General features: G+C 49.2%; 6 protein-coding genes across 6 annotated transcripts; 4 read left to right on the forward strand and 2 right to left on the reverse strand.

Moving 5' to 3' along the window:
* Positions 1-885: 885 nt before the first annotated feature.
* Positions 886-2,448, reverse strand: BGZ61DRAFT_487761 (uncharacterized protein; the record flags this gene model as incomplete). The annotated part of the gene is made up of 3 exons (XM_046250018.1): positions 886-1,660; positions 1,801-1,976; positions 2,038-2,448. 3 exons carry the CDS (start codon positions 2,446-2,448, stop codon positions 886-888), a joined length of 1,362 nt encoding a protein of 453 aa, XP_046093471.1.
* Positions 2,449-4,328: 1,880 nt separating this feature from the next.
* On the forward strand, positions 4,329-6,295 carry BGZ61DRAFT_469204 (uncharacterized protein). The gene has a single exon (XM_046247930.1). It carries the CDS (start codon positions 4,390-4,392, stop codon positions 6,103-6,105), a length of 1,716 nt encoding a protein of 571 aa, XP_046093472.1. The 5' UTR covers positions 4,329-4,389; the 3' UTR covers positions 6,106-6,295.
* Positions 6,296-6,790: 495 nt separating this feature from the next.
* BGZ61DRAFT_242319 (uncharacterized protein) lies at positions 6,791-8,195 on the reverse strand. The gene has a single exon (XM_046238358.1). It carries the CDS (start codon positions 7,854-7,856, stop codon positions 6,975-6,977), a length of 882 nt encoding a protein of 293 aa, XP_046093473.1. The 5' UTR covers positions 7,857-8,195; the 3' UTR covers positions 6,791-6,974.
* Positions 8,196-9,864: 1,669 nt separating this feature from the next.
* BGZ61DRAFT_524615 (uncharacterized protein) lies at positions 9,865-11,046 on the forward strand (the record flags this gene model as incomplete). Its single annotated transcript, XM_046252659.1, has 3 exons — positions 9,865-10,166; positions 10,227-10,411; positions 10,461-11,046. The coding sequence occupies 3 exons, from the start codon at positions 9,865-9,867 to the stop codon at positions 11,042-11,044; spliced, it is 1,071 nt and encodes a 356-aa protein (XP_046093474.1).
* A 5,283-nt stretch (positions 11,047-16,329) lies between these two features.
* On the forward strand, positions 16,330-17,645 carry BGZ61DRAFT_487765 (uncharacterized protein; the record flags this gene model as incomplete). The annotated part of the gene is made up of 5 exons (XM_046250019.1): positions 16,330-16,657; positions 16,724-16,840; positions 16,906-16,998; positions 17,067-17,372; positions 17,455-17,645. The coding sequence occupies 5 exons, from the start codon at positions 16,330-16,332 to the stop codon at positions 17,643-17,645; spliced, it is 1,035 nt and encodes a 344-aa protein (XP_046093475.1).
* Positions 17,646-18,101: 456 nt separating this feature from the next.
* BGZ61DRAFT_487766 (uncharacterized protein) lies at positions 18,102-20,123 on the forward strand (the record flags this gene model as incomplete). The annotated part of the gene is made up of 1 exon (XM_046250020.1): positions 18,102-20,123. One exon carries the CDS (start codon positions 18,102-18,104, stop codon positions 20,121-20,123), a length of 2,022 nt encoding a protein of 673 aa, XP_046093476.1.
* Positions 20,124-20,908: the final 785 nt, after the last annotated feature.

Here is a 20,908-nt window from a genome sequence, read left to right on the forward strand (position 1 = left end):
GTGAATAGGTCGGGGTTCTTCCTTTAGCGTCTTCTCGGAGACCAGAATCCAACACTCGGGCCGGGACATCAGCTTCATCTAGTTTGACTGCGGGTAGGGTCTCTCGGCAACAAGAAGTTGATCCATCTTGATGATTGCTGATAGTTTGAGAGTAAAATCGGCGGCATCACATAACGTCTGTTCAGTGCCAGACATGAAGGTCGCCGGATACCCATTGCTGCAGGTTGCTGCGAGATCTACCATACTTGAGTATTGAAAGTAAGGTGAGACAGTAACGAAGGCAGGAATTCAATCCTCAGACTTCTATGCATCTACATTTTAGGGAGTGAAATGGTCGGCGTCAATGACCTGTACAAGGTTGGCACAGGCCTTCGTGCCAGAAGCGCGCCTCATTCCGCGTTTTTGTTAAACACACGCTAGAAGTGCGGCGCATTTCCAGAAGTAGGTAATAAAGGGTAGAGATCTAAGGGGTGTGATTGGTGTAGAAGTGGAAATGCGGCGTACTTCCATTGTGCATGCTTGAGTAAAACGGGGCGCGTTTCTAGGAGGAAAATGGGAGTAGAAGTGTAATGGCTGTGAATGGTGTAGAACCGGAATCGGGGCCCGTTTCTATCGGACATTACTGAGTGGGGGTGTTGCCTTCTGTCTGCAAAGACCTAGATGACTTTACCAAGGACAACACAACAAAGAAGGCAGAAACGAATACTTTCATCTGCTCCTATAGTTGATTTCTGTGAGAGTTGACTCATTCCGAAGCTGAAAAGATGATGGTGAAGTGCCTCCCTGATCGACAGCCGAGGGCCATTGCGATATTGGATGATAAAGGCAAATGATGCCGACTTCTCTATCGTGATATTATATTATAATTGTCTCTCGGACCAAAACTCAAAAGACTATGAGCTCGTCATCACTCTCTTTGTCCTCATCACTGAAATGTCGGGGACCCATCTCGATCTCAATATCAAGACATTTGGATGATCTGGTACAAGCTTGTCGGGCGGATTCAATCTTTCCCATAAACCGATCCTTGACTCTCTGAAACGTATTCTCATCATGCCGTCCCGTTGTCATCTCGAACTTTTTCTTGCTAACTATCAGGACGAACATTAGATCGTTTGGGTTGCCAGGCAACGGGAACTCGCTAAGGAGTTTACTTAGTGTCTTCTTTTGAAACGGTCTATTTAGCTTTATGGACTTATTTGTTGATTTCGATATGTTTATACTGAATGCGAAGCTGATATCCGGAAGGACTTGCTGTTTCGCCAGTAGCGGTGTGCGTTTATGTGGGCGTAGTTTCTTAGGGTGAATGTTACTGGCGGACCCGGATGTTGCACAGTCACTGCTTGAGTCCATATTTCGCGAAACACCTGTTTGGGCGATATCTGAAATTTGCCTCTCGTTGTTAATTGCAATAACACCCTGAGGTTCTGTGGGAGTACTTGGAAGAGCATGCTCGCGCTCAAGCACCCCACTCGCGTTTTGGAGAGAGGTCGGCGGTAGATCTGAGGCAGATTCCGTCCGAGTTTGTCGATACAATGCGGGCTGGGTCAAAGAGGAACTCGAAGTGGTGGCGGCGCTAGAAGGTTGCATCTTGATGAACTCTTCCCATCGAGACCGTTTCGCCCGATGTCCATCGTGACTCTCGATAGCTGGACGCGCTCTAGAATTTTCGGTCTACTCTACAATTAGTAAGATATCCCTTGTGGAAGAAATGTCCTCACAAATACGGTCAGGTCTAGCGGCTTGTCAGTAGCTCATTCAACGCATTGTCTTCGCGAAATAATTACAGAGTACACGTACTGAAGAAGCATTTCGGAAAGGTTATCATCAAGAGAATCCTCAGGACTACGATTCTCATGAAGATTGCCAACACTTTGCTGCGGGAATCCAACAGGGATTTGTGAGCCGTTCGACCCGGAAAGACCGCGCCCAATGTAGGTTTGGGGTTTCTTTTCTTGGAGGGCCCTAGAACGTGCCTTAGACGAGTTCATCTAAAAGAATAGCTGGATGAGAAGTCGTTTTATCCTAAACAAATACTCTATCAGCAGTGTTCGTCCAGGGAAGGTCGACAAACGGCCGCTTAACTTGCTCTTCGGCGTCCTGGGGGTGGCGTAATTTTCCATGATTGTCAGATGCTGAATTATCTGACCAGTGTCGTGCCTTTGTATTATTTAGAAACTTGGCTACCGTTTCGGACAAACCCTGACGATAGCAGGGATTGTTCCGTTGTAGGAAACTCGGGCCAGAGATGTCACAAGTAGATGTAAATAATACTCTAAAAAAATCCAAGTCCTTGTAGAATTGTTGATGTGTTTTATTCTTGGGAGTCCCGTAGCCGAGTTCCTTGCGAAGGTTCCCGATATTAGGAATCTTAGCATTGGTACCGTTAAGCAAAGCATCAGACGTATGTGTTAGCTGACAAGAGGACCTTTGTGCACTATTTTCCATGGTGTCTTTGTACGATATAGGCGATTGGGTTATAGGGAAGCATAGAAAGCATGAGAAACGTCCTTTCGGAAGAACGGGCGTCGTTACTCTGATGTTTAGCCATTAATCAGTAAGTAAGATTAGGGTTCAAGAAGAAGGAAGTGTACAGCGTTGAGCAAAGTGGAAAAAGGGGCGGAAGGGGTAGATGCCTCAGTGGATCAAAGCATTCCTTTGAGAAAAACCAAAAGCATTGACCGGCTAATGAGGTAAATCTTTGGAGCAGGGATGCTCGGGGATGCCGAGGCAGCTGTGACTTTTTTATATATCTCTTAGCCTCTGCATGCTCCATGACAGCCGCCCGCCCAGTGCGCTGAGGGAAGTGGCTGCCCCAGAAAGATTAGAACATGTGCGATTCCTTCTGCTGGAATAAGACCAGACAACCAGGGTAATAGAAGGCCAGGTCCGAGAGCACAACCTGCTCATACATACATCCATGCAAAACCTACGAGCCAGCGGCGCCGGGGCGGTTCCGCACCTGTGACTCCTTTCAGCACCTGGCCTGGCAACAAATAGCAGGCCGTGTGGGCAAAGTGGGCCCAGACTCAGCCTCACGGCAGTATCCGCGTTTCGTTATATTCGATCTAGGAGACTGTATTCTATTGGGTGTGGATCCAGAAGCTGATGATTGTATTGATCTCGGATGCTCCCACGTCACGGCATCTGAAATAACCGCAGTGTCAGTAGGCGCCATAATTGATGTATATTACGGATATGTGTGTTCGTGTCAAGTGTCAATACAGAACAATACTCAAAAGCCCCAGGCGCTGAGTATGACCTTGCGCTGAGTAATAAAATGAGAGGGCCAAGTGCCATGTGGATCATTTCCTTCCAACCCCGCTAGCATGGGCGCCTAATAATGCGTGCCCATTGTGCACAACTACCGTCGCCAGCTTTCATAGATTATCGCATACCTCAACGCACATCGTCTACGGTAATTGCGACAGCCAAGTCCACACCGAGTATTTCCCACACGATCTTTGGATGAATCTAGCATCTTTCTAAATCGAACAGTCTCCGGCTGTGATTCCAATGTAGGAGACTCCATTATCTTCCATATGCTGTCATAGAAACAGTCATGGTTTGCGCGTGGACGTGATAGGGAAAATCGGGAATAAAGCCCATAAATAAATGCACCACAGCGATGCACGCCATAACAAACAAATGGAGGATTGATCAAACAATAGATAAGATGCTCTCGTCTATCCGCGCAGGCCGCCTTGGGCTGGGCTAGCAGTTCGCCGCCCCGGGATGCCTGCCTGCCTGCAGCTTATCGCATAAGTGCTTCATCGCGCAAACTGACAGGTCTGGGGGCCCTGCTTGATAGCTTCAAGCAGGTTCCTGGTCATCGCGTAAGATAGAGACCTTCAATTACGTAGGAATTGCGTTTGGCCGGGTGGCCGTGGAGAGGGGTTAATATTCGAAGTTGCTGAGGGCACTGACGTGATTTGGCGGCGTTGTGGCGCTAAGTGGCTGAATCCGCCACCAAGAGGTCGCCGTAGATATACTACTGCTATAAGTGGCCATGGCCTGGTACCTCACTTATTGTACGCTTCCTTTATGAATACGGAGTCATATTCGGAGTATCTGTCATAACTATTATGTCGCAAGAGACTATGTTTTCGTTTCTATGGCACTCGTTCTTAATTGGCGGCGACGACCACGGTCAGGATCAAGCCTATCGTCGAGATGCCCGTCGAGCGTGGTTTCTCTGAGTTGCGGCCGCCCTACCCCAAAAGGGCCCCAACAAGAGCCCCAACAAGGGCCCCAACAAGGGCCCCAACAAAAGTCCGCCTTATAATAGTGGTGGTTGTTGAACTCCCCCCCGGCGCTAAGCTACCATCGTCAGAAATAAGAGCCCATTCCTTTGACACCTCCTTCTTCCACCACTTTGCGGTAGATTCTATGATGAAGGTTCTTTCTATGTTGACGCTGTTTGTTTTTCTGAGTTTCCAATCGGCCGTCGCTGCACAAACTCGTTCAGAGATTGACGATGTGGTGATTGTTGGTGGAGGAACGGCCGGACTTACCGTTGCTTATGAAATTGCTTCTCGTACGAATCTCAGAGTGCGCGTTTTGGAAGCTGGAGATGATCCTACCACCCAAAATCCGGAGATCGAAGTGCCAATCAAGGAATTCGAGGTCTACAGCAACCCCATGTGGGAATGGGGCTTCGTGTCGACCCCCCAGAATCATTCCAGCAATGTTACCATTCCCCTGGCGAGATTCAAAGGACTCGGTGGATGCAGTCAACACAACGGGGAGGGATTTTGGCTGGGATCTCAATACACGTACGACAAATGGCCGAAAGGATTCAAGTACAGAGACTTTCATCAGGCGGTTTTGCAGGAGGAGGGGTGTGTGAGCTTTGGGCTACCAAATCACGGGACGACTGGCCCTTTGCACACTTTACTTGATCCTCTTGATGCCATTGATCCATATTTGGTTGCATTCAAGGCTGCTGCACTGCAAGCAGGATATCGTTTCAATCCGGACGAAAACGCCCCGCTGGCTAAAGGCTACATGCCTCACGTTGTTACATACAAAGACGGGCGGAGGTTCGGTCCCTACGGTGTGTTCAAATCCGTCAGGGGCCGTCTTCCAAACTTGCGTGTCGACCTAAACACCACCGTCACTGGCCTGTTGTTCGGCGGTGGGACCGACCAAGATGGAAAAAAAAGACTCAAAATCACGGGAGTGACGGCGGATCGCGTCGGTCGCGATGGATTCGAGAGAAACATTACATATCTGGCAAGGAAGGCGGTGGTTATGGCGGCTGGAGCATACCAGACTCCCCAAATCTTGATGGTGTCAGGTATTGGGCCCAAGGATATGCTACGCAACGCGGGCATCAACCTGAGGGTAGACCTGCCCGGTGTGGGAAAAGCCCTGAAAGACCATTACGCGGTTCCGTACATCATCAATAGCTTGCAAATTCCTCCGATGAACGACCCGGCCTTTTTCGCGGAGCAGGCCCAGCTTTACGCCGCTACCCAAACGGGCTATTTTGCGTGGCCGCCCTCCGATCATGCTGCCGTGACAGCATCAACCAATGGAAATCAGCAAAACCCATTCGTACCAGTCGATGTGGTTATGGTTACATTTCCTTACACTTTCTTCCCCGGATTCAATGCCAACCAGATTCTCTCTTTGGTTGTTTTGACAAATCCAAGCAGCTCTGGTACAGTGACCGTGTCCAGTGGCAGCATCTACGATCCTCCAGTTATTGACCTTAACTACTTTTCTGACCCCCAAGACTTTGAGGTTTTGTATAAGGGAGTGGATCTGCTCAGGCAAATATTTAAACAGCCTGCATTGTCGCAGTGGTTTGGCTCAGAACTATTTCCAGACGGGGCGGACAATACAACACTCAAGGCTCAGGTTTTCACAGCAGATCATCCAATGGGTACCTGCATGATTGGAGAGGACCACGAAACATTTGCTGTAGCTGACCATGATGCAGCTGTGTTTGGGACAAGCGGACTGTATATCGCAGATGCCTCTCTCATTCGAACTGTTGACGGTGCCACACCCAATGCCTCCATTCATGCCACGGTTATATTGGTAGCTAAGATTGTTGCCAACAAGTTGGTGTGCAAGTTTGCCAATGTCTGTTTGTAGCATGGTGGGCTAGTAAGGTACACAAATATATGAGGTTGAATATAAAGGAACGATGCAAGTTTAAAAGGTTAGCTCGCTGCTGACTTTCCTGATCCAGAGCACTTCCGCATCGGAATCAACCTTGCTTGGGATAAGCTGGATGAATATTATCGGCGGTGGACGAGACGCCCATCTACTATACGGCTATGGCAAAAACTTGTTATGAAAACTCAGTACAAGCTCAGGGACCTCGACGCCAAGCGTCACATGAAGCACAAGATCAGCACACTCATCCTTGCTCTTTCACGATTGGACGGCCAGGACGGCCAGGACGGCCAGGGCAAAAAGAACGTGACGGATACCGCCTTCATCAAGACGTACCTAGACGCTCTCGGCGAGATCTACATTTTTTACGAATTCCACACCGCTCAAGCGTCAGACGGGATAAGCTACTAGTCGAACCATCACAAGCGTCGCAGCCCCCGCGCGTGGAAGACGGAAGAGACGTTGAGACTCCTTAAGCATACCGTCACAGACGGGTTCGCCAATGCCTGGGGCCAGCTAGACCCCCACGACTCCCTGTTCGAGCGCCAGGAGGGGCTCCTGCGCGGCTTGGAGCGGGTCATGTCCTGGTTCCAGTGCACCAACAGCTCAGACAGAGACGAGGAGGAGGGTCCGAAGGCAATTTGGCGTTGGTATTCAAGGACTCCTAGTCCAGCTATTGAGGAGGTGGGCTGGTGTTTTGACGCAAAAGACGTGCTGATGATGATGGGAGAGTGTGAGCGCACATCTCGCATGCGGATAGCCCTTGAGAACTACCGGGCGCGTCTCAGGATGAGCTTCCACCAGCTGGCGGCGCTGCACGCTGGTCTGATCCATGTGGCTAATATTCAGGGTGAGGGAGCAAATGACCGCAACATCCGGTGCGCAAGTGACAATGGGTACGTAAGCAGCAACATCAGCAGAAGCCTCTTGGAACAGGATATCTGGATATTGGCGGCCATGTGGACGGGAAGCCAAGACACGCTAGACCTTACCCAGGACCAGGACCAGCAACTGCAGCAGCTCACCGCCTTGGGCGGGTTGTGGGTGCGGCAATGGCGAACGGGGGCCCTCACGGCTTGGGTGAGAATGATGGCCCTCAGGTTGTTTCCGCCGAGGAGGAACTTCAAGCTTCCGTCCATCAGGTCGCAGCAGTATGTACTCAACAATTCTATGCGTGCCGTGGCCAATGCCTGGGGCTGGGAAGAGCACTTGTCGTATTCAGAGGTGTCGTGTTCGAAACCATGGCTATCGTAATGGGATATTAAAAAAATGCCCTCCTCTAAGTAGATATTGGACCTACGCTGCTGACCGGCATCATCTACTTGCACACACAGGATAACCGACGTCCGAATGACACATGTTTCGCTCCGAAACCTGAACTTGTTTCGAAAGCTTGGTGCTGAGGAGAACCTGTCCAACGTCATGCTCGTCACAAGTTGGTGGGAGGTTGCGACTCCGAGATTACCTCGGCCAGAGAGGCAGAGTTGAAGTCCCAAGGATGGTTTTGGAGCACCATGATCTCTCAGGGATGCTGCCACGGACAGTTTGGCAGAGCCGTCCATCCTAGGTGAACCAACGCTGACAGCTGACAGGTATAACAGCCAACCACAGGTGGCAGAGGGGATTGTCCGCAGGTTGCTGCAGACCACCCCTATTACCTTGAAGGCACAAGAGCCGCTCGTCTTCGAGCAAAATCCTGTAGCAGGGATCGACGCTAGCACCTTCATGCATGAGATAGTCGAGCTAGAAAAGGGGCAGGCACCAGGAAAATTTGGAAGCAGTCAATGGGGGGATGGAACTTGCGAGGAAAGAGAGGGAGAATCCCGAGCCACCATTCACCTTGGTGCGTTCTAATGCGTCTGTTAGGCGACGACTTCGGCTATAAAAGTCCCAGCAGGACAACCGCGAGAGGATGGAGATCATGAAAAGGGATCTCAAGAGCCAAGTGCCCAAAATCAAGCCCAAAGGCGCAAAGACGTTGCCCAAGATGTAGAAGTCGCACAGCAGGGAGATGAAAGATTTCGAAGCTCAAAGTCGCAATGAAATCAGCACCGTCAGGCTCGAGCACTCGGCGAGCATGGAATCGGCGCTCAGTCAGGTCAACAGAGCATAACTATTGGAGAAACGGAAGCGAAAAGCTTCTGCGAGTCAACTGAGCACGCCTGATATCATGTCACGAATCTTATCAGAGCTTAAATTTGTTGCTGTGGGTGTCCCGCGAGGCGCAAGCGGGAGAACATTAGTACCGCCTGGGAAAAGTCGATAGGCAGAGATACTTGAGGGAGCAGACAGCGATTACACAAGTATTTCCTAATAGTATTACCAACTGCCATCTTTTACCCAAGTTGGGTGAGCAGGGATGCGCCTCTGAGCTGTTTGACATTGGACAGCCTACGCGTATTAGCCTAGCGCCCTTGGGGTGTCATGACCCATTGGACCCTGGGCCATGTTGAACCTTCTGTTAGTCTTGACCTAGCATCGACTTGTTCTAGCAGAGACGTTTTGATTGCACCATCCTTTGTTGGAACGTGTAAATCACGCGAGGTGGTGTTGGCCAGTTGAGCCATCCCCTTTTCTGCAAGGGTGGCTGTCAAAGGCTCCAGTCACATCGCAGAAACGGGGTTTTCCACTTTTGCTAGGTGTTGGATAGCGTACGGCACATTCGATCCAGAGATTAATGCTCAATAGGGTGTGGATCCTGAATCTGTTGATTGTCTTCATCTAGGATGCCTCCGGCCCCCTCTTTCTCAAGAGGGGTTTTATGTCAACTGACACCCCCTCTGACTAAGGTCAGGATATCAATCTATCAGAGGCTTCGTAATACAGGGTCACAATCCAACACTAGGCACATCGACACATGACATCTGCTGTGCACGATGCAGTAACTTATCTGTCTGCCAAATGAGCAATGCGACACCAGCGAGGCACACTGACGCAAAACTGCGGCTGTGTGGGAAACTTTATTCACACACACCAACCAGGGGAGGGGAGAAGGTCACTTTTCTGACCCCTGATGTAACTTGCACTATGCCCCAAGCCGTAAGCGAGCCGGACCCGTGTCAGCCTTGCCGAATGAAAACGGTTACCCCAGATTTGTAGGTTCGCCCGGGTTCTATGGATATCAGTTATGGTGCCCAGCACAGATACGAGGGACCTTGACCAGGCCGACGGCGAGACAATCTAGACATGCTTGTTGCTGACTCTTGTTGCTGTCCTCACTTGTTGAGTGCCCTCGCTTGTTGGCACAACGAGGTTGGTTAGGCTGTGGTCTTCAAGGAAGGGTCTGGTCGAGGAGACTTCAGGGAAGCCACAGCTGGAGGCGCTTCTTTCGCCGCCATAGCCGCCAAATATGGATCATGATGGAACCGTTCAGATCGCAATCAAAAATAAGTTGGGGTCGGGCTGAGGCTGTGGCTCTCGCGAATCTTGGGGTACTTTCACAGCGGGAGAAAGTGACTTTTATCTGTTTGTGGCGTTTGCGGGGTTTGCGACGTAGTAAGTCGAGCTGAAAACTAACCCCTTGTCACCGCTGCGCTAGACAGCGTTGGTGCATAACCAACAAGAAGACGCCTGAAGAAAGCTGGACATCACACTGCGCAAAACGAACGGTCTAGACACGAGTCTCTGCAGGATTGGCGACAGGGTTTCTGATTTTAAGATGGACAACCCCCGGCTTGTGCTGCATGGGCGGTCGTCCGGTTTCTCGAATCGGTTTCTTTGTTGCATTGATCCGTCATGGAGAGCCCAACCGTGCTGGCCCTCTGGCTCTGCAGCTGCCTGGCTCTCGCCATCATGGGGACGAGACTGATTTGGAGAAAGATCGCAGGGCAGCCGTTCAATCTCGGTGACTACCTTACTATGGTCGCTGCTGTACTTTGTTTGGGTAGGCTCTCGACCATCTATGTTGTGTTAATCTGGGGGAATAGCAATGTCCCGCCTGAGATACGAGAGTCACATGTCTTTACTTCCGAAGAGATATACCAACGCACAGTTGGGGGTAAGCTTACGCTTGCTGGTCGCTGCTTTTATAATTCATTGTCAGTTCTCCCTTGCAACCTGTGCTACTTTCCTCTTTAACTAACTAATATACCTTCAAGTCTCTGGGTACAGAAGATGGTCCTCCTCGACATCTATCGCCGGTTACTACTGGGCTTGCGATATGAGAGGCATATCATGATCTTCTTCATTACCTTGATTTCTGTTACATGGGTTGTGGTCATTATTGTTATATTTGTTGAATGTCACCCTGTCCATTTATATTGGCAAGTGATTCCTGATCCTGGTAAGCCGCCTCCATTCCATTCTTCTTATATTGGTGCTTACTCCCCTAGGGACCTGCACTAAGGCCCAGCTGGAACTATTTGTTCTCGCTTGCTTCAACATCGTCACTGATGCGATGCTTCTTGGTTTCCCATTTCTCCTCTTCACCACTCTCAAAACGACCTGGAAACTCAAAGTGCGACTATACTCGTTATTTCTGCTTGGTCTATTCATCATCGTTGTCACCATCGTCCGGTTACCTATCAACAGGACGAACAAAAACAGCCAAGCGAACCGATCGATGTGGGCGAGCACCGAGCTCTTCGTGGCTACGCTGGTCGTCAATGCCCCAACAATCTACGGCTTGTGGAATAAGAAGAGACAGCACACGCTCCACTCCCGCTCTCCTGGCAGTGGAGTAGCTGGTCACAGTCTGGAGCGTGGGATGGCATCTCGCACGGCGAACACCACACAAGCCTTTGCAATGGCTTCGATGAGCCATAAGCAGGATTCCTTTGGGGGCATTATGCGTACGAAGGAGGTAATTGTGTCTGAATATGTAGAGCATAAGGAGTATGTAAAGAGGCCTGCAATACAGCTAGATGAGGTTGAGGTAGCGTCTAACTCGAGCCAACGGGGAATATTAAGGGACTGAGGGCTGGTAATATAAATAGATCATTATTTATATTATAGTAGCTAACTAAGGGATTTATATACTAGCTAGCTTTAATATATATAAAAAGGAAACTAACAATGGAAAAAAGAAAGAGAATAATTAAAAGATATTTATATATTTTAAGAATATATATAATAAGAAAGTTAGAAATATAAGTCAGTTAGAAAAAATCTCATACTATTAAGATAAAAACCTTAATAAAAATATAATAATATCTTAAATTAATTAAAATTAATTAATATTCTCTTTTTTAAAAGTCTTAATTATACTCTAATAGATTCTTATATTATAATTAATCTTTTTATAAGTTTTATAATATCTTTTTCTTAGTATTTGTAACAAGGATACCGAGCCTCACGGCCGACACCCTGTCACACACCCATATCCGGTACAAGGAGGGGTTAGCCCTGCCTTGCCTTGGTACACTAGAATGCTAACCTAGACACGCGGCCCTCTGCAAAACCCAACCGCGCGGCCTACCTCAACGAGCCCGGGGCCAGCCCTCAGGGTTTCGCCGTAGTATCTATATAATCTCGGCCTGCCGACCAGAGACTGAAGCAAGGCAAGCTTTAGTCTCTGTCTCAATTGACTACTACCTTACTCTCGCCTGGCTACTTCGTACCTCTTCGTTGACCTCATTACAGTATTACTAACTTTTATTAAGTACTATTTCTTAATAATTTAGCTATTAACATACTTGATAAGCATGTGAGCCAGACAAGTAAGTGAGCTATAAATACTATACACTAAAAAGAGCTAAACTTTAAATTTCTAAAACTAGCTATCTAATTATTAAAAATAAAATAAAAATAGATTTAATTATTTAATTAAAAAGAAAACTATATAATAATATTTTTAAACTTTTAAAAAAATTCCTTTATATAGAAATAGCTAAGTATACAGTGCGAATAAGTATTTTTAATATAGCTTATTAAGTAATTTTTAAAAAAATCTAAGAAAATTTATATTTATTTTTTAATATATAATAGAACTATTTTTATAATATTAGCTATTTTACTCTTAGTTTGAATTTTAGAGAATATTTTAAAGATATTTTCATTTAAGGTATAAATACTAGGAAATTTTAAAGTGGCTCACTTGCTTATTTGGCTTACTTGCTTATCAAGTACGTTATTTATATATTAATATCTTTCTAATTTATTTTATTTCTTCTCTTATTTAAAATTATCTTTTCTTTTTTATATAAATAGATTATTGAAGGATCGCTAAGAAGTGTAACCAGGCCATGGCGAAACCTACGTAGTCTGTGATGTCATCATCACACTTGTTCTTATAAAATGCAGCACTCCAGGTATATGATGGCTTGGGAGACCCCGATGTCTCAGTCGGAGTGTCTGAGGTAGTGGAAATGGCAGTGGCAGTAGCCGTCCAACTCTCGCATGAAAGACTAGGCGCGCAAGGCTCCCCGGGTACCGTGCAGACAGACGTTGTGACGGTCGAGACGCAAGAGCTACCTTCTGCTGTTTGAATGGGAATCGTGGTTGGCTCAGTCGTAGATTCACCTGTAAGTGTCGGGAAGTCCCTTGATGTGGTTTCACTCAATACGGTGGACATAGTCGTAAAAACTTGCTCGGCATCCATGGCTGTTGCAATCCCCAGAGTCATCTTAACCGCTCTGAAATAGACAAAAGGGCAAAGCACTTACACGAATAGAAGGATTCGATTTCACTAAAGATCGAGGCCGCCTCCTCGTCGGTAGTTATCAAGTCACCTGTCGGTAAGGGGCCTACCCATTCACCGGCATCCGTGAAGACGTCTGCCGCATTACTTGTGCTGGTGACTCCTGTTTGCGTTTCGATTGCCTCATCATCCTCTACATCGCACCCGAGGATGACATTGCTGGTTTCTAGAACTCGGCTTGTTGTAGTACCCGTCACAGTCCCAGAGATGAATACTCCATACGAGGTGGTCGTTACGTGAATAGTGGCTGACTTGGTTTCGCACGAGGTCGGCTCATCCTCGTAGGTGGGCTTGTAATCATTGCCAATTCTGCCTGATGTCAGCCAGCCATTCCCCATACTGTCTCAACCCAAAAACAGCGTGGCAGAACTTACGTGATCTTGGGCCACGGTGGAAGAGTTCCCTCGATGCTGACACCAGGCGGCCACTTGATCCCACTTGGTGGTCCACTGCAGATCCAAACTGTCAGCGCCAATACTCATATGTGTTGTCAATTGTTATGTTCATACCTGATGTATACGCCTGGAGGCAAAGTCCACTTCCGACCGCCGATTATAGGACCTCCATCCCATCGAATGCAGATCTGTTTGCCAAGTATCAATCTCTGCCACAGTAACATTCATCGATGAGAAACTCAAAAAAAAGAACCAAGCGGCACAAGGAACAACAGGGTCATTATCGTCCTCATCTGGCTCAGGCACCTCAGTTTTCACAGGTATAATAGCTAACGGTGGCCACTCCGTGTGAATGACCAATGGACCGTCAGTCACAGTCGGATCATTGTCTGCCCTTCCGTAGTAGAAGATGGGTTTCCTTGTTCATCGGTGGTGATAGGAAGAGGGTTGCTATCCTTATCGGTGGTACTAGGAGATAGAATGCCGTTCTGATCTGTGGTGCTAGCGGGAGGGTTGCCCTCTTCGTTGGTGGCGGTAGGAGAAGGGTCGGCACCTTGATCCGCGGTACTAGAAGGTAGACTACCGTCGTCATTAGTGGTGCTGGGAGGAGTGTTGCCCTCCTTAGTAGTGGTTGGATTCGAGTTGCCTTCTTTGTTAGTTGTATTAGGACGAGGGTTTTCTTCTGTAGTGGTGGGGATAGGTTTGCCATTCTGATCAGTGGTCGGAACAGGGTTATCCTCCTCATCAGTGGTGCTAGGAGGAGAGGTTTCACCCTGGCCTGTAGTCGAAACTGGGCTACTATTCTCATCAGTGGTATTAGGTGATGCGTTTCCTTCTGTAGTAGTTGGGAGATGGCTACCCTCCTCATGAGTCGTGTTAGGGGGCGTGTTTCCTTTTGTATCGGTCGAGATAGAGCTACCATTTTCATCAGTAGTGGGATTCGGGCTGCCTTGGTATGTGGTGTTAGGGGGTACATTTCCTTCTGTAGTGGTCGGAACGGGGTTGCCCTCTTCATTAGTTGTGCTCGGAGGAGGGTTACCCTCATCGGTGGTAGGAACAGGGTTTCCTCCGTCATCTGTAGTGCCAGGCGGATTTCCATCCTGAATAGCAGTTGAGATGAGGCCACCGCTCTCTTCAGTGGTGTGAATAGAGGTTGCAGTTAAGGCATTAGTCGGTAGAGGGTTTCCCGACTCATCATTGGTGGTGACAGGGCCATCATTCTCATCCGTTGTTGGGACGGAGCTACCCGACTCGTTAGTAGTCATGGAAGGGGTTCCATCTTCGACTGTACTCGGACTTGAGCCGCCTCCATCTGTGGTGCTTGGCGAATGGCCCCCGTTGACGGTGCTAGTCGGAGGGCCACCGCTATCTATGGTCGTGGGGTCGGATGGAGGGCCACCAGCAGAAACTGCACCGCAGGCGCCATCGGCTCGGCAGACATGGCCAAAGTTGCAACAGCCGAAGACGCCTGATATTCAAGTCAGATGTCTATTGCAGTGGGTGGCATGGTTTGTGATGGAATTATCCGAGTTTCAATTCAACTTACAGCAAGTGGTGCCTAATCGGAAGAGGATTAGTAAAGAAACATGACAGCAAGACCGCCTCGGACCTACCATATCCGCAGATGTGCTTCTTCCCATTAGGTGTGTCACAGCAAGTCTCGCCTTGACGGATGGGACGGTCTCCACAGAGGACTTCGTAGCCCGATCGTCTATTATTAAGGACACCTGCCAAAGCGGCAGGCAGGAACACGCTCGCCAGCAGGTAGGCTGTTCCGAACCTCATGGTGAAGATACGGGGCGGCTCTGATGGGAACAAGAGGACTGAGCGACTGTGTACGAGCAGTGATTGATGTAAGAGTGCAACGAGTGGGATGGATGGCTTCAGTCAGGACACTGGAGGGTTGATAGGTGGGCTGCGGACAATGATATTCTCGGGTTTCTATGAGCCCTAGTTGGTCAAGTAGCAGCACGGCTTTGAGCAAATTCCACAAATAAACCATATGATCCTTCTTAGCTGAGTCTTACGATATACTCTGATTTATAATGTATTCAATCTAGGCCTGCTGAATACTGCCCCAGCGTGTTGGTCACAACCAACTTAGTTGTTGGAGCGTGGCTCCATCAAGGCACGATTCTACGATATCAAAATAGCACATTTGTTGGTTACAGCCAACACTTTGCAAAACTCTGTTTCCTCTCTCTCTAATTTGCCTCACTGAATACTTCGATGCTTAGTGTTTTGCGTGTGACTCCAACAAGGCACGCGTCGACGATATCAAAACAGCACATTTGTTAGTTACAACCAACACTTTGCAAGGCTCTTTTTCGTCTTTTCAATCCCCCTCACTGAATCCTTCGATACCACATCTACCAGGCGGCTAAGACAGTATGCTTAGTTTGAGAGTGTTGGTAGTCAACCAACAACTTGTTAAATCAAGCGACAATTCACATTAGGCTAAATCCCTTGGGGCTGTGTCGGGCGAAGGGATTCAGAGATGGTGTGGAGGCAACAAAGTCTGCAGATCGGCGTCTAGATAAGTCCGATCAGTGGATAAGAGAACTTGCTCATTTGCAGGGACGAATAGGGTATCACGATGAGCTCTCCAGAGCGGGCCTCGATCCTTGTGGGTCGTGCCATTCTCCCGCGAGACCTGCGATTTGTCTGAGGCTAATGACCCTTGTCAAGGTTGCATGTATAATAAACTTGACCACTGCAAATACGAAGTTTGGCACAGAACGTGGGATTGTGGCGCTGTGCTGAGCTGTTGGTCCGTAGCTTATAATTAATCTATTGCACGTCTTGCACTACCCCGGATGAAACAAAGTCTACATGACCTAACCTAGACTGGGATATGCCGGAAACGTCGCGTTCTTCATTGGGCTAATCTTTGCAGTCGTATGGATCCTTCAGGTTTCAGAGTTGCATGGTAATTTATAGATGACAGATGGGTCTGGTTGTCTAGGGGTGTGTATAGGAATTGTAAGCGGCAAGGAATCGAGTCTTTTGTCAAGTGATAAAGAGGTCAACCACACATTTAGGTTCTATAAGTACTACTTGGTCATTGTATTTGCCTAGGTAGTCAAACCAGTTGGTATTCTCACATCTGTCTTCTGCCCGTAGCCCCAACTGCCCAACGGTTCATTGTGATCTTGATTCCAGCCAAGGATGAAGAAGATACTCGTCTCTTTCCTGGCCATTGGCCAAAGTCTCGGCATTACATGGACTCGAATCGGCTGTGACGATGCCTGGTTGGCAGACCACATTGATGCCCAAGGAGGTCCCATGACTATCGATCCAGACGCCGTCTGGGCCAATGCGGTTGCGCTGAGCAAAGGGGCTCGGGAAGCAATCGCATCGCTCAGCGGCTACAAACCCTTCCCAAGAGAGGCCCGAAAAAATGCTGGAGCCAGCGCAAATTTCATCTGGAACACCGAGTTTGCAGCCCATCGAGGATTGGCAAGTTCCAGCGAGGGCGACATGGACGAGGTCACCAGTAAATTGAGACCAACTCGAGCGCCGAAAATTCAGCAGTTTTGCTAAAAACGTATTTCTCATACAGGCGTGTATCGCGACATCGAGAGTGCACTTGCGGGAACCTTGCAAGTATCGACAGCCCAGCCAGGATATCTATTCTGCGGCGGTCGTGAATTGACAAAAGACAGAGTGCCTGGCATTCGTGAGTAATTGGCCCTGCGACGACTCAGTATCCGAAGCGGGCAGAGAGCTCATTCTCATTGATAGGCGATGATCCGGTGTGGTATGCAACAGTCACAGAAGCTGGCGAGGGTGGCCGTCTAGGGACGACTGACTATATCATCCCGCGTGTTTTTGAGGGTATGTTACCTTATATAGATGTGCTGGCACTCTTGGTGGAACTTGTCAACGGCTAATCATTGGACCAGGTGCGCAGACTAAGCCGTGCAAGGAGGAGGGCAGTCAAGCGTACTTTGGCAAAACCTTCTACGGTAAAAAAGCCGGCAGCGGCCCAGAGGAAGAGATTCTGGGAATCGTCTTGTGCCCCAACCACTTTAAAACGGCAGGCCTCCGAGGATACGCCACCCTCGACGAAGGGTACGCCACGGAAGCAATGAATGGAAACAAGAAGCCTTACGTAGCATACTATCACTCGTTGTCTGGAACCCTGCTCCACGATATGGTGCACGTCGTGGGCCACGCTCGGGACCCGAGGCCTCCACCGGCAGGCGGATGTAAGTTGCTTTGGAGCTGCCAGATGGAACTGGCTCATCAAGTCCTCTCTCTCACGTGTGCATTGGCTGACATGCGGCCCAGACCATGATAAGGCGTCAGGCTTCCGGGACCAGTACAAACTAGCACGCGGAGTTCCCACTGATCCGTCCGGCAACCCAGACAAGGCGGCTCACGAACAAATGCTTCACAACCCAGACGGTTATCGCCTTTTTGCTGAGATGTGCCGATCCCCTGACACAGCATGGGGCTACCCCGATGCACCACCGGCATAGGCAAAGGCTTAGGCTTATTTAGATGAGGACGGAATGGACGGGATGGATGGAGAGGCATGTCTTTGGTTAAGGTATGCAAGAGGTTAGTGAGATACGTCGAGGGTACTTGGTAGTTAGGAGCAATGAGCCTCCTGTTTCCATGTAATTAATAAGTAACTACCTAGTTGTTGGATTAACCCCCGGGTGGCAGAATAAGGCCCGGATAAGAACAACCCTCTGGTACATCAATATCCTGTCTTAGTCATAATTAGGCATGTAGGTAAGTAGGTAGGTACGCTGTGAGATTGATCCAACCATTACTCCGTACAGGTACATAGAAACCACGTTCCCTTCCCTCCCTTTGCCCCAGATTTCCTTAGTATTCTGTTGTGTCGCACTTGACCTAGTCTTTGCTCCTCTTCTTGAGAGCCATTCCGTCTGCAACTACGAATACCGTTATAAGTTATCGTTCTAATCATGCCACGGAAAATGACCCGCCACTTTGGCCTGGGCCGTCGTCCCTCGTCCAACGCAGCCGAAGCCCACCAGGCGATTGCTCATGACCAGCACGAGACATTGCACGTACCCGCCAACATGGTGGAAATCAAGGCACGCACCCCAGTCCCTCTGGACAGCACCAAACCATCCATAGTCCAGCTCCCCGATCATGTTTTGCTTCTCATTCTGGACCTCCTCCAGCACGTGCGCCCCGAGGCCTTACAGTCCGTGGCCTTGGTGAGCTCGTCGCTGTACTACCAGGCCCGCCATGCCCAGCACCAGCATGTGCGCGTCGACCTCGACAGGCCAAATCATGCCCTCGAACGCCTCAGCCTTGTCAGCCGTCTCGTCCAAGCTGCTGCGGTCCAGGAAGTTCGAGTCGTCGGTTGCAAGACACGCAGCGAGGATGCCAAGGGCCGCAGCCAAGTCTTGGTCCGCCTGGTCAGCATGATACCCTCCATGACGGGGCTGCGTCACTTGTATTGGCATGTTAGTCGACCCAGCACCGCATCTGCACATGATTATGCCGGATCGACGTCGGTGCCCATCCCATCAAACGTCATGGCCGTTCTGCCTCGTCCTGGCCCTCATGCTAGCCCACGTCTAGTCCAATTACACACACATATCTGCTGCAACGCCCTTCAAGACTCCCATGTTGAAACCCGCACCTTCCTAAGCAACCTCGAGGATAGCCAGAATCTGTCGACGCTCTTTGTCGAGGTCATCTACATGAATGACCAGATGTGTCTCGACACCATGCGCGCCCTGAAACGTGTTTTGCTCTCGTGCCCAAACCTCGCCAGACTTCCCCAAATTGATGTACACTATCCTCGCGGAACATGCTTTGGGGGCGGTCCCATGGCTCCATACTGTGGTTTAGGCTTCTCCGGCGACGAAAAGCCACCTCCCCTCCAAGAGCTAGGCGTACGCGACTATCCGTGGGGCGGCCCAAGATACGAGGGTTATCCTATACAAGCAGGGGAAGCGCATCACTGGGCCAGTACATTTGACTGGTCGCGGCTGGTACGCTTGAACGACGTGTCAGACTATCTAGCGACCGCAATGGCACCCAATCTTACCATGCTCAGGGAGCTGGTCCTTGAGGCACCGGCCTCGTACGGCTTGGAGCTGCTGGATGATATTGCATCACCACTAAAAATGCTGAGCTTTTCGAATTGGAATCGTGTCGGCAATGAACCCAAGCGAATCACAAAGTTTGCTGCAACACTCCAGCGGTTGAGCGTGCATGAGGATGAATCGGGCTGGAGATATGACCGACATGGCTTCGTCACAACCCCCGACCTCATACACCTGAGCACAAGTCTGCCCAACCTTCAACACCTGGCTCTAGACATGGAGCGGGATAAGGAGGCGCGGCAATGGCCATACGCGGTACTGGACGCTATAGCCGCCTTTCCCAGCCTGCGCACCGTCGAACTATGGTTTCCCTTGGGTGATGAACCGCCAGCACCCACGCCTCTTCTCACTATATCCTCAGCCCGCCATCTTGGCGATTACCTACGGGAGCGGAATGACATGATACAGCGTGTGACGCTCCACTCGGGAGCCCCGGGCCCCGACTCGGGACACCCCTCGAGACACCTCTTGGGGACCGATCTCTACATCCCCGGTCCATCATGGGCTGAGCATAATTCAGTCACTTTCGAGTACGAAATGGCCTATGATAGTGAGGTTATAGACCTCCGGCGGAGTAGTATCACTTGTCTGGACCTAAGCTTCGCCATGAATGCGCGCCTCTACCAGCTAGCCCAAGGAGGACCCCGACAGCAGACGGATCCTGGAAAACTCAATGCAGATGAGTTGTGCCTCATTGTGGCCCTGGACGGTCCGCTGAATAAGGTAGAATGGAATACCTGGTTTAATAAGCAGCCAGAGGTCCTTGCACATCGAGCCGATATGCAACGTATGCACGATGAGATAGAGGCTGTCCATAACCCACCCTCACTACTACATAGGCTAGCTAGGTCATTAAAGAGATGAGAATTTAATAGCTATTTTAGCGCTTTAATATTCAAGACTGGGCTTAACTCAGAATCGCCACGCCTCGGAAGCACCACACCATAATAGTTATATATAACTTTATACGTCTTGTTGGATTATAGATTTAAGGGATATAAGATGAATAGTGAAGCAGGAAAGACTGTCTTTATATACACTGAAGATATAGACTGATATTGGAAGATAACCCTGCATTAGGAAACCTCTAATAGATCGATATCCTAACCTTAGTCAGAAGGGGGGTCTGATAACCCCTCTTCTGGCCGGTCTGGATGACCGGCACAGGAAAGGATCAACATCATCATCATCAATTTGAACATTATTCCTTTGATCAATTTGGCCGAAGCGGATTCAACACATTCAGCTAAAATCTGAAACCTGATTGTCATGGCCTGGCCGCGACCTGCAATGTAATAAACCCTGGAACTGGGTGTCCCTAGGACACCGGCTCCCCAGCTATTAATAGAACTTGGTTACCTAGCTTACTGCAGCAGCTAAATATTACCAGACGTAGCACCCTTACTCTACTGTTTTACCCCTTTTGCAGTAACCGTACTACGACTTACAGCCAAACGTCCTGATCCCTACTACCTGAACCCCACGATCCGCGCCTACCCTAGACCGTCAGCCTGGACCAAGCACAGTCGTCACACCTACCTGCAATAAGTTTGCAGTCGATATCGACAGAGGGATAGTTAATAGACTCTATAGCGCGTGGCTCTTTATGTGAAGGTAATACTGTATTGAGAATGAGTTTGTGTAATTAG

Source organism: Ilyonectria robusta, assembly GCF_021365365.1.
Source record: "Ilyonectria robusta strain PMI_751 chromosome Unknown BGZ61scaffold_92, whole genome shotgun sequence".
NCBI lineage: Eukaryota > Fungi > Ascomycota > Sordariomycetes > Hypocreales > Nectriaceae > Ilyonectria > Ilyonectria robusta.